This window comes from Lygodium microphyllum, chromosome 8, assembly GCF_053477565.2.
Source record: "Lygodium microphyllum isolate KBCC chromosome 8, Lygodium_microphyllum_v1.1.10, whole genome shotgun sequence".
Classification (NCBI taxonomy): Eukaryota; Viridiplantae; Streptophyta; class Polypodiopsida; order Schizaeales; family Lygodiaceae; genus Lygodium; species Lygodium microphyllum.
In genome coordinates this window covers 132,279,955-132,293,144 of record NC_141142.1, presented here as the reverse complement: position 1 = coordinate 132,293,144, position 13,190 = coordinate 132,279,955, and the positions used below count along the sequence as shown (strand labels likewise).

At 42.1% G+C, this 13,190-nt stretch overlaps 1 protein-coding gene across 24 annotated transcripts in view; it reads right to left on the bottom strand.

The window, feature by feature from the left end:
• The window catches only part of LOC148032872 (1-phosphatidylinositol-3-phosphate 5-kinase FAB1B-like), a 29,591-nt gene extending 18,435 nt beyond the window's left edge, over positions 1 to 11,156 (bottom strand). For 23 of the 24 annotated variants that reach the window (XM_087683542.1, XM_087683565.1, XM_087683546.1 and 20 more), the window contains exons 1-4: positions 10,682 to 11,154; positions 9,500 to 10,554; positions 8,584 to 9,360; positions 8,328 to 8,481 (exon numbers count right to left, since the gene is read on the bottom strand). In XM_087683542.1, coding sequence (XP_087539668.1) covers positions 8,328 to 8,481; positions 8,584 to 9,360; positions 9,500 to 10,119 — 1,551 coding nt within the window. In that variant the 5' untranslated portion in view covers positions 10,120 to 10,554; positions 10,682 to 11,154. Of the gene's footprint in view, positions 1 to 8,327; positions 8,482 to 8,583; positions 9,361 to 9,499; positions 10,555 to 10,681 lie in introns of all 24 variants that reach the window. The other variant, XM_087683567.1, reaches the window with a different exon arrangement.
• Between the last annotated feature and the right edge of the window lie 2,034 nt (positions 11,157 to 13,190).

Genomic DNA, 13,190 nt, shown 5'->3' with positions numbered 1-13,190 from the left:
GTGACGTCTTTGATGAAAGCAATGACAATGCACAACAAAAGGCGTAACAATCAACAGATTTAAGCAATGATGTGGCAATAAGCAAGGCAAACAAAAGGGTATTGTATAGTCAGCAACCAACATGGGATAATTGCAACTATGGTGCAAGTGGATACTTGTGTACATCAATGTGTCCCACATCAGCAACTTGATGCACGAGTTGGCACATGTTACAAGCACTCCAGGCGACACTAGTGGACACAATGCATGACATAGTCGGCTGCATGCAACACTATTAATGAACAATCGATGGTTGCAAGCTCGGAGCCGTGACCAGCAAATGTGAAGTGAAGATTGAGCATGTCTCAAATGAATGCACCCCAATGAGTTCACAATGCAATTCAAAAATCACCCTTAAGCATCTTAGCTATCTCATAGCTCAACCATTAGAATCTCTTTCAGCACTTCTTATGTTGAGCCACTAATATTAGGGTTTGCAATAACACATGATTACCATGCATTAATCCCTAATTAGTTCTCCTTAAAACAGCCCCAAGGAGCATTTAATGTTGATTACCAAAAAATAATGGATTTGTTTTTGAATAGTTGGGCAAATGCTCCAAAATCCTCTATGAATCAATGCTTGTGCACCCATTGTCTCTCATTATCATCATCAGCCTACACCCTTAGATTGCTACCCGCACCCAATAAAAAGGAGCTACCAATCATAGAGCCAATCCTTGTGCACCCATTATCCCTCATTATCAGCATCAGCCTACACCCTGGTCCCTCAGACTCCTCCCCACACCCCATCGAGAGGAGCTGCTATTCATTATTCAGCTGAACTTCACTTATATCTGCTGCTGCCTGCCTGGAAGACATTGCCATCAATGGAGGACTTCTACTGGCTGCAGCCACATCTGTCCACGAGGTGTTCAGCTGCTTATCTCACCTATGTGACCTGTTTACCACTTGGCGTGTGCAGTTTTCACTTTTAGTGGCCAGCCTCCCATCCATGACCTCCTATTGCCTGTTGTCAACAATCCAGCATCCACATTTTGCTGTCTCATAGGCCTACACCAGCTGTAATTATGATCTATCACTGCATTTCAGCTCCTAACAGGCCAGCTTGCTGGTCACATCTGGAGCACTAAGGTCCTCATTTACCCGGCCAAATCTGTGTTTTCAGCCTGTTGGACTATGTACACTGCTGCTGTCATTATCAAACATCATCAAAGCTTCGTGGACTGATACTGCTCCATTTGGGGATCCGTCACAATTACAGCACAAACCAAACCACTTTCCAACACCTCTACCTCGATCATAGAGGCACAAAAGTTCAATGCTCCCTTTATTATATCACCTACATTCTCATTCAACATTCTATAGATTGTGTTCACCATGTTGTCATAGATTTTGTGTTTGCTTTGTTTGCCATACCCTTTCTTCACATGGTATCAAAACCAATGCTCTTGTAAAGGGTATCCTACAACTTTCTTAAAGATGGCATCCCAAAAGAGCAAAAGAACAATTTTTGAGATGTCTTCACCAAAGCAATCTCTCTCACAGCCTATGACATGTGCTCCAAATCAGGTCGTCTCCAGATTCATGGTTGCTTGCCCTATGACAAACCTGCCCATGCAAAACTCAATCTCTAGACTGAATTTCCAGCCATGAATAATTCAAGAAAAATACTTGGCCATGCCCAAGTTTTGGCCAATCCCTAGCCTCAATTTTAGATATCTAAGCCTTATGAGCCTGAAAGTGTTGAAACTTTCACAACCTTTGTCCAAGATGTTCACTGATTTAATTCTCTAATCCCATTAACACTAAAAGTCATTCCAAGGGGTAATCCAATGGCCCTAGACCAAATCTGTCCCAAGCACCCATTGGCATTTATCCACAACAACTTCTACCAATATCCTCCACTGCCCAATCTGGGGTTTGTTTGTGCACAACTTAATTGTCCTAATGAAATAAGTTAAAAATCCACAACCCCATGATAGAACCCGTACAAAGCCCTGATGTCATAGAAACATGAAATGGGGAACGAGGACGGGGACGATGACACCAAACCTAAGGAACGGGGACGTGGGAATGAGAATGGCATTTAAAAATTTAAAATTCATGAAAAAATAATAATATTTCACTCATAATCCATGTGGACTCTGGAGTGTTAAAACCAAGGTATATAATCCACAAGGACAAATCATTTTAAGTTTTAACTTTAAGATATCATGCATCATTCTAAAACTACTCATTTGAAATTGAATTGCAACTTACAAGGCTCAAGAGATAAGCTATTCAATTATAAATAATAAAATGCATAATACATATGCCATAAATGATAAAGCAATGAACAGCGAACTAAAACTTTAAAGTCTAAACTGAAAGAACATGCCTATGGTCCCAAAGCCAAAAAACTTAAAAGATTACAAATATGAAGTTTAATCTTTGAAAGAACATGCTCATTGCCCCAAAAAAGACTACAAATATAAAGTCTAATCTCTAGACTGAAGCAAAATGCGGCATGCCAAAATAGCCGTAAGGGCAACTGCAAGACTACAAGACTCAAGTACAAATGTAATATCGACATGGCACAACAGCCCAAGTGTCACACTATCATCAATGATCATAATATCATAGACAATGTACATGTGTCATGTATCATGAGACTCATGATAAGTAAACTAAATCAAAGATCATCATCGTGATTTGAGGCTACTCTAGCTACTCCTGAAGTGCCAGCCTCATCATCATGCATACCATGAATTGTTGCATCTCCCTCAACATCAACATGTGTCTCCTCTTCTTGCTGCATCTCCCACTTTGTGAATGCATCGGGCTTTGTTGTCATACTGTCACATAACATCCTCAAATTAGCACTAATGAATACTAGATCGTTTGCCCTCTCCACACCAAGATGGTTTCTCTTCTTTAAAGCAATGTGAGTATATGTACTCCACAATTGCTCCAAACAAGAGGAGCTCACTGACTAACTCAAAATACGGATGGCTAGTTGCTGCAACTCAGGACCATTTGAACCATAGTCCTTCCACCACAAAGCTGCCCCAATCTTACAGCGATGGTCCTGTGCATCCCCACAACCAAAAGAACCCCAAAAGGTCCTATAGCATGAAAGTTGATCTCTGATCTTTTGTCTAGTGCCATGATCAAGCACTAGACGAGACAATGTAAGTCTCCATGCATTCATAAACTCAGTGTTATTTTTCTGACCCTTGCCCTAGAACTCAGGATCCACAACAAATGTAGCTGCATGCATGGGTGAGCTATAGGAGTTCCACCTCGTCACAACTAAATGGCGTATCTCCTCATATGCCTCATCATTTGGTGCCAACTCCTGCAACTTTTCATTCAGCCTATCCATAGCCTCATACACCTTACCAATGCAAGGTTGCATAGCATCCATAATCCTCAATAAATGCACAATAGGTGATACCATAGCATCTTTCTACTTTACATCATCCCAAAAAGTGGAGTTATTTGCTTTCTCTAAGCATAAGATACCTGTAGGAGTATCTGCCAATGTTGATGAGGTAAACTCATCACTAAGAAATAACTGCCTCAAGGCACCATTGCATTCTCTTCATAGTGACAGGAAACGGCCAGAACGGCCCCCCGGCACGCGGAATCGCCATCCCCGGAATGTATCCGTCATGGACCGCGTTTCCAACTGATGGAACGTTCCCTGTCTGAAAGGGACAGGGAACGCCACGTGGCAAAACTTACCTGCGCCTGGTCGCGTCCTGCTCCCGCCTGCATACTGCTCCCGCCTGCATCTTGCTCCCGCCTGTATCCTGCCCCCAGCCACCTTCATTCTCTTCCTTCTTCTTCTTTCTTCTCTTCCTTCTTTTCCCTCTCTTCCTTCTTTTTCTTTCTCTTCTTTCTCCTCCCACCTCCAACCTCTTCCTTCTCTTCCTTCTTCTTCTTTCTCTTCTTTCTCTTTCTTCTCTTCCTTCTCTAGGTTTGGCGTTCCCGTTCCTACTTACTTCATGAATTTTGATTTTTTAAATGCCGTTCCCGTTCCCACGTCCCCGTTCCCTAGGTTTGGCGTTCCCGTCCCCGTCCCCGTCCCCGTCCCCGTCCCCGTCCCCGTCCCCGTCCCCCGTTCCCGTTCCCCGTTTCATGTTTCTATGATTCTCTTAATCTGCCTAGCATCAAGAAGTTAAAGGCAAATCTGATATCAAAGTATTTTAAAAGTATCTTCTTCGACCACAAAGAGAAGTAATGCCGAAGAACCTGGTGATTCAAAACAAAGCTAACCATTTGAGCTCCTTGCTCTATGACAGATGCAATCCATGATAGGTTACCAATATCCTTTAATAGGTTGTTCAAGCAATGAGCCATACAATATGAAATTGTGAGTATTTTAAAAGTGTCTTCTTTGACCGCAAAGAGAAGTAATGCCGAAGAAACTGGTGATTCAAAACAAAGCTAACCATTTGAGCTCCTTGCTCTATAACAAATGCAATCCATGATAGGTTACCAATATCCTTTAATAGGTTGTTCAAGCAATGAGCCATACAATATGAAATTGTGATATGCGGATAATATCCCTGGATAATAGCACCTGCTGCCCTATTTGCGGGCTCTCCATCTACAACAAATCCCTCATCATCATATCTGGCTCTAGACAACATATCTGCCACTGGATTATCCTTTCCTGCTATTTGCACTAATGTATCCACCTCTTCCTTCTTCTTGGGATCCCAACTAGTATCAAGTGTGCTTTGTCTACGTGCAACATGTCGCAATGTTGATACCATGGCCGATGCAATGCCTGCAGTAGATGTGGAGGTAGCACTTCCTGATACTGACCCTACTCTAGATACATCTGATGGGGATGGTGTTACAAAAGTTGCAAGGTCAACTGCAAAACGTTGTGGTCTAGATGCAAGATAAGCTTGTTGACCTACTACACGATCGCAAAGCTCCCTTTGCTTCTCCAAGGTCACATTCAAACAAAACTATACCTCTAAATTTGGCTCATGTAGGAGATGAGCTCGGACCTGATTATGCATAAAACAGAACAAGTAGCAATTGGTATTTCATATTCTAATATTTAAGTAACTTTGAAAAATTAAAATCAATAAAAATCTGAAATACAAATGCTCGTCAACTCAATGGATTACCTTGTTTGCTCCACTAGTTCGCTTGTATGGGCAACACTTACAAGTCCATGGTCGAGATCCTCCACCACTCAATGGATTGGTATTTCATATTCTAATATTTAAGTAACTTTGAAAAATTAAAATCAATAAAAATCTGAAATACAAATGCTCGTCAGCTCAATGGATTACCTTGTTTGCTCCACTAGTTCGCTTGTATGGGCAACACTTAAAAGTCCATGGTCGAGATCCTCCACCACTCAATGGGCGATCAACATTTACTTCTTTCCACCATGACCAATCATCAGACCTTTTTCCTCGACCACCAGCCCGACGAGTGGAGCGGGAAGATGATGCCATTTCAGGCTGAAAATTGAAATAAAAATGACTCGAGAGAAGTGAAAACTCAAGTCTCGAGAGAAGGGAGAAGGCTCAAGAGTCGAGAGACAAGGGAAAAGGAGAGAAGGGAGAAGAAGAAGAGAAGAGGAGAAGAATGGATACCTTGGAACTTGGAGAAGAAGAAAGACTCAAGAGAAGAGGAGAATAAGGAAGAGAAGGGAGAAGGTCCAAGGAAGAAGGAAGAAGAGAAGGAAGAAGTGAAGAGAAGGAGGAAGGAAGAAGAGAAGGGAGAAGGAAGTGAAGAAAGAAGAGAAGGGAGAAGAAAGAGAAGGAAAAAGAAAGAAGAGAGGTTGGAGGCGGGAGGAGATGGGGGAATTGGCGGCTAGCCACTGACGGGGCAACAGGAAACGGGCGCTGGGGCGCTGTGTGGAGTGGTCACGGGGGTAGGAACGGGCAGTCGATCTCAGGCGGGAGCAGCAGGCAAGAGAGAAGCGGGCGAAATGCGCAGTCGCGGATGATTGGACGGGAGCAATGGCCAGCCGAATGTAAGTGGGTGCCACGTGACGTTCCCTGTTTGAAACGAGACAGGGAACGTTCCACCAATTTACAACGCATCCCATGATGGCTTCGTCCTGCAAACGGCGATTCCGCGTGCCAAGGGGCCGTTCCGGCCATTTCCTATTTCTATGCCTGCTGTCCCTCATAGACCTATGTAGGGCTCTCTCTCTCTCTCTCTCTCTCTCTCTCTCTCTCTCTCTCTCTCTCTCTCTCTCTCTCTCTCTCTCTCTCTCTCACACACACATTCCAGCCATCCTCTATATACAACCCATTTTCCTCTCATTAGAAAACTCTTTTCTCATCAACCCACTCTACAACAACCATGACTTCCTTCCTCTAGGCCCCCACTTAAAATAGAGCCTTTCTTGCCATTTCCACTTGTTGCAACTACAAATTGAAAGTTGATTTCTTCATTAAAGCACCTTAATCCTCTCCCTCTCCAACCTCCTCCTACAACTTGTGAGCGAATTCAAATTGATGTGCAACTACAAATTGAAAGTTGATTTCTTCATTAAAGCACCTTCCTCCTCTTCCTCTCCAACCTCCTCCTACAACTTGTGAGCGAATTCAAATTGATGTGCACAAGAACTCAACAACAATGGAAATTGATTTTGGCACATGAATTTGTTGAGTATGTAGTCATTGGCATTTATTGCATTTTCAAAAGTGTGCATAACTTCAACTTTAGTGTAACCTATCAAATTAAGTATACTTGTCCTCACCATGAAGACTAGCATTTCAGTGAAAATGTTGCAAAGAAAAGCTGCAAAATCTACTAGTATTTTCACTATTGTAAAATGCCAACTCAAATTTGTTGTTTGGTAACTTTAATTTCAGCAATTTTTGTCCATGCAAAGTCTTCACAAAGAACAGATCATGTGTTTATCAGCTTCCAGCAATAGCAACAGGAGTTTCTACGAAGAAGAGAGGGACTTTTCTTCTTTTTTTCTTCTTTTGTTTTCTATTTCGATGTCATGCACATGCTACACGCTAGAAGCAGACTTTAGAGGGACAAAAGAGAAAAGGAAGAAACGAAAAGGCCCCTTTGGGGGAGGGGGGGTTTTCTTTTTTGTTGTTGTTGTTGTTTTATTTTGGTGTTCCTTTTTTTTCCACATGGATTACAATGTACCTCACACTAGGAAAAGGAAAATGACAAATAAGCAATGGGAGTAGCGAAGCAGCAGCAATAACAAAAGCTAATGCAGCTGATGGATGCACAAAAACTAAACCATGCTGGATAAGGAAGATCAAAAGGAAACCCCCCCATCTATAACCCTTTGGAAAAATGCATCCATTTTTATAGCCTACATCAGGTATGCACACTGCATGCCATGAAACCGTAAGTGGCCAAATAACTTATGACACATGTAGGAGCAAGTGAATCCCACCTCTACCTCAAAAATCTCAGTTTTAGAGGCCAAAGAGGTGCAATGACCCCTTGGGTGATAGGTATGGGTCTACGAATACCCATAAGGTGATAGGTTTTGGAGGCCAAACAGGTGCAATGACCCCATAGCAGATAGGTATTGGGTCTAGGCCTAGAAATACCCACTCATCTTGTCCCTTCCAATTTATTTGCTCTCTCAACCCTTGTATAATTAACAAAACGAGATTCCACATAGCTCTTCTTTATGCAATGCCTTGAGCTTGTGTGAAAGTGAGGGAGGACAATGAGAATGGAACTAGCTGAGGAATAACTGAGCAAGCTTCTTCTCTCCTCTTCTACTACCTCTCTTTCTCTTTGCACGCCACATTGAAATTTGGAACTACCATGGAGGGGCCTTGCTATGGATCTAATTCAAGAAGCAAGGCAAAAGAGTAAAACAGCCCCAAAACATGCTATAACCAAACTTTTATTAAAATTACCAAACTTTCCTAGAGAGTGTCTATGTCCCATAAGCCAAACCCTAATTTGGGAGGATCCACTCATCTATAAGTAGAAGGCTGCCCTTCCACTCAGCCCTAGTCCTATTCTGCAGATTCTCCACCAGCTAGTGCCCAGTCTACACATCCTAGAAAGCATCATAGGAATCATGTTGCAATTTTCTAGCAGGACAATTGCAATACAATCAAAAAACAAATATAAAACACCCGAGATAAACCATGCAGCTTATGTGAACAAGTAATTCCATCAATAGTAAATACTACAGCTAAAAGCTTCACAATCAAGAAAACTAAACATGAGAAATCTTTCCACTTATTGATAATTTGATCTGTCTTTTGTAATCAGTTAAAGCTTCATACTCAGGAAAACTAAACATAAGGTTTCTTTTCCTTGAAGATAACCAGAAATTCCAATCATTGTAATCAGCAAGCACCAACCTGCTGAAGTAAGGTGTCAAGAGATGACAGCTGATTTGAGACCCGTTGATACTCTAATGCACCACCTAGAAGAAGAATTCGTGGATTTTTAAATCGAGGAGTCATTCGCCGATGTGCAACATTTTTTTTGCACACAATCCCCTTCACAACCCGGCTGCAAAAAAAAACATCTCAGTACTTCCTAACAGATGAGCATGCCATACCTATATGAGTGGTTCATGGCCAACTTAATGGAACATTTTATCACCTATCTTACCTCTCACTGCGGTGACCAGCTGCAATGCACTTAACTTTTACATAGCCACCAGGATCCATGCCACCATCTTTGCTTGTATCTGGTTTGATAAGGCTGGCAGCTTGCAATGCCAACGCGCTAACAATTCCAAGCCAGCCTTCTTTCTCACTTTCTTCTACTTCCAAGCCTTCCCCATCAAGTAGCTGCCCTACAAGGGCCCGGAAATGCCCATCTACAACAGCACGCATAGCCCGCCTCTGTTCATCTGATGCTGCAGCTTTCTCTCTGCTTCGATACTCACTGCTACTCAGGCTACCCCAACCAACATCATCATCATCGTCATCAACTAAACCCAAGCCCATCTCATCATCCTCATCCTCAGGAGGAGGTGGGACCCAAATCAGGTCATTGTTCTCAACATCAACAAGCTCTTCTCCCGCTGTTGGCATGGACTCTTGAAACAAGGAGGGTGTGTACAGGTTGCTTTCGTCCATGCTTTCTTCAAGGCCATCATAGTCATCAGATGACATAGCAGATCTCTTAGAAAGGCTTCTTTCAACAACTGGTGTACTATCCAGTTTCAAAGCAAGGTCCTGATTTTGTTTATTGTCGTCATCAGCACTATTTATTTTCACAACCATGTACTCAAGATTCTGATGATATTTGCCATTATTGGCATCAGGAAGCTCTGCTTCTACACAACTATCATCCTCTTCCTCGTCTTGCATTTGTCCATCCAAAATCCCTTTGTCATGATGAACCGCTACTTTCTGATCATCCGTTTCGTCATCATCGCTCCTATAGCCCCACCCCCCCAACCAAAAAAACAACCTTGTTCAGTTATCCCAAAAGAAGGAACTCAAGAAAACTGAGTGAAACATTTCAGACATCAAAGCAATATAGTGGAAAAAGCATTCATAAAGCTGCAAAGTGTGACCTGTTGCTACAAAAGTCATAAGGATTCGGGGAGGGATCCCTTCGTCTTGGAGATAATGGTCTGCGGCTGCTCCTCCCAGTGTGGGAAACCCTTCTATGCTTCTTCTCTAAATTTGAATCCATTCGAGTTGTTGTTGACGTCCTATAGCCATAGGACGCAGGTATCTGAGCTGTATTGACAGAAGAGGAAGATGATGATGAAGTTGTGGAGCTTCCGCTTGTGCTGCTGCTTGCCAGGCTGAAACTGGACGATGATGGAGTAATAGTTGGGCTAGAAGGTTTGACCACCTTCTGTTCCTCCTCTTTCCTAGCTTCCTCCTGCTTGATCTTGAAGCAAAAGTTACAAACTCGCACTCTCTCACCATCTTCATATATACCAGGCCGACAATCAATACCAGGAAGAGTGTTCAGTGTACATTTACCACAAAAGATGCGACCACAGATGCGACAGTGATGTCGGCGATTGAATAGAGTAAATGGAGAATCACATTCATAGCAAACTCGACAACTCTCATCTGGCATCCAAAAATCCCGGGACATAGGAGGAGGTTCAGCCCTGACCGGTATCCATGAGCAAAACCTGTTCACTACATCTAATAGCAGGCTTCCTGCAACTTCCATCTACCAGATGATACACTATCTTGTTATGCTTTGTAATCCACAAAGCATGTCTGTCACAATCTTGAGGTACAGGGTCACTAACAAAGAATACAAGCTCCCAGATGAACTACAAGGTATATTTTTCAGCTGCAATACAAAAGAACCTGCTGGTATGTGATCTCAATCAACATCGCATCCGACTCCTAGCACTGAAAGCTTCCTCGTTATATTTTTCTGATGCAGCACAAAACAACCTGCTCGTATATGCTGTCAATTGAACACGGCATTCCACTTCTAAAGCTGTGGACTTCTTCGTTGACTGTACAATACTCGTCAACCAAAACCTGTGTGTAGTCCTTCAAAGCTTACAGCTGCCTCGAAGCACTTAAAAATAGGTTATCAAAAAGATCCAAGATGAAATCACATGGACATCAGCAACCGTCTGGCATCTTCCACCTGTATTTCAATAGTTCACGAAATGCATCACAATACATGAAATGTGTTTCCGACAGGAATAGAACCAAACAGATGAGAGCCTTCAGTACTGGTCACTTGCATCCACAATGACACGAGCCTCACTTACCGCATCAGATCAAGTCCTCTGCAATAGATGATCGTCGAGAAGCCATAGAGGCTATCTCATCTTTGAATCCAACAAGCAATGAGAGTGTGAATGTAGTGAATCGGTACTCTGGAAATCTGAAATCTTCTTCTTCTCGAGTCGAATGCTTGCTTGTACAGTGCAGATCGATCACATACGGGGGCGTAAACAGGGAAACGGCAGATTATATCTCAGATTCTCTCTCTCGTTTTCGGCGAGTGACAGGAATAAGCTTAATCGCGCAGAGCGTTGGCGGATTACAGAAATTGGGGGAAAAAGGAAGGAGGAGAAGAAGGGTGGAAGAAGAAGAAAGACGAGGAGGGGTCCCGCGTGTATGTGTGGGCCGGTCAAGGGATGACAGAGTCCCCTTGCGGCCCCACGCCGTTCTCTCTCTCTCTCCCTCTCCCTCTCGCTCACCCCCTCTCCCCTCTTTCAACAGTCAATAATCTCTCTCTTCTCCCCGATATCTCGAGTCCGCGCTTCCTCCCCTAAACGTTTTCAATGTTTGCATTGGCCTCTTGAACAGCCTGCTGAGCCACGCAGGCCACCCCATCTCTTTCGTGCTAGCTTATCTACATTTTTGTTGACTTGCATAAGCGTGCCTAAGAGAAAGGACACGCGTGACTTTTGTGTTTCTAGTTGGAAATCGGCTGGATGAAGAGAGAAAGAGAAAAAGCAAGAAGGACAGCTAGAGAGAGGAGTGAGACTCGATGTTCACAAAACACCAAGGTCTAATGTGAAATGAATTGCTAAATTCTTGAGAAAAACTTTTGAAAGATTAAAGCAAAAGGTTCAAATTCAAAACTTTCAATTTTGCACAATTTATAGCTATAAAAATAGCAAATACATATAATTTGATTCAAAAATCCCTCCAAAATGTCAAGTTACAAGTTTTTGTATCTACTACCAATAATGTGTTCCATGAACATCAATGATAATACGATGACATCCAATCGCATTTCATCACATCAATAACTCCTCAAAGAAGAGCCTTGCCAAATGCACAATCAAAGTTGACTTATTGTCAAGCTATGACTAATGTACTCCCATAAGTTCTTAAAAGTTGCACATGGAATAGCCCTACAAGGCTAGACACAAGTATAAGAACAACATCTCATAAGTGTTTAGATGCCTTGAGGCTTGTGCAAGCCTAGGGCTTCCACTCAAAAAGAGGTGGAGAAGAACTAGGCAAGCCACCATGCAACTAAAGCATGTGAATGAGATAGGAAAGGAGAGTTCTACTACTTACATGGTTACCACTTCTCATTCATCCTTATCCCCTCATTAGGAAGTCCTCCTTTAGTCTCACCCCTTTCATAAAGTATAAATAGAACCCCCTAACTCTTCTTGCTTTTGACTTGCCTTCACTCTTGCTCCTCCCCCATCTCCATATCAAGTTGCTCATCCACCTTATGGAGTGGAAGGGATGAAAAGCAAATAATGATATTGAGGTCAAGTCTTTGTCACCACCATTTGTCCCTCCCTTCGTCCACATCAAGATTAGCTTTCAACTTGACTTGAGTTAGACCATCTATTGGATCTAAGCAAACCAAATTTGCCCATTCACTATCTTCGTTTTTACTCTCTACTATCATCAATTCTCAGCTCTATTATTACTTTCCTTCATCATCATCATCCTACTCAAGTTTTTTCTCATTGTTCATGCCATGAATCAAGCTACTCTCAATCAACAATGAGTCCTTGAACAACCCAAATCATTCTCTATATGATTCATATAGATCAACCCCTCTTGAACCTCTATTGGCTACAAAATCTAGTTATTTCTACTAATAATTTTCAACTAGCCTTTGGTGCTCTTCTTCCCCATCATCAAAAATATATTTCCCTTGTCCAATGGATCAAACCTAGTTAGCTCCCAAATCCTATCTCAAATCAACCCCTTTTCTTCTTTTATCTCTTGCAATTTGGCATAATCTCTTATTCACATGCAAGGATCGTATTTAGACGAACTATGGGAGCTTGTGAGGGGATAAGTACATGCAACTTCGCATCATGAGTTCATGAATGCATCCCAATATGCATACCCCATCGACTTGGCCACTAGCAAATTGCATAGGGCAAGCTCTTCCCCCCTAATCAAATGCCTATTATGTGAAGATGATTAGGACAAGTGAATTAGTTGAGTGATATAATCAGCTTTGATACATGAGTTTGTATTTAGGAGACAATTAGATACATGCATAGGGCAAGGATAAAGTAACTTTAGGAATTAGGTGATGTTGCCTTCTTGAATCATATTAAGCATAGGTTCATGAGTGTTAACAATACATTTATGGATGGGGACTCAAATCTATGTATTCTAAGTGTGTATGTAGACATTCCTTAAAGATAATAATTAATTGTGTGAATGGTAAAGCCTTGCAAATGAAGAATATATTATGTATATGGGAGATTATTATGGCCCTAACAATATGACATATAACTTGGTTTTGGAAAGAGAATCAAAATGCTTAGTTAGTATAATAGTCAC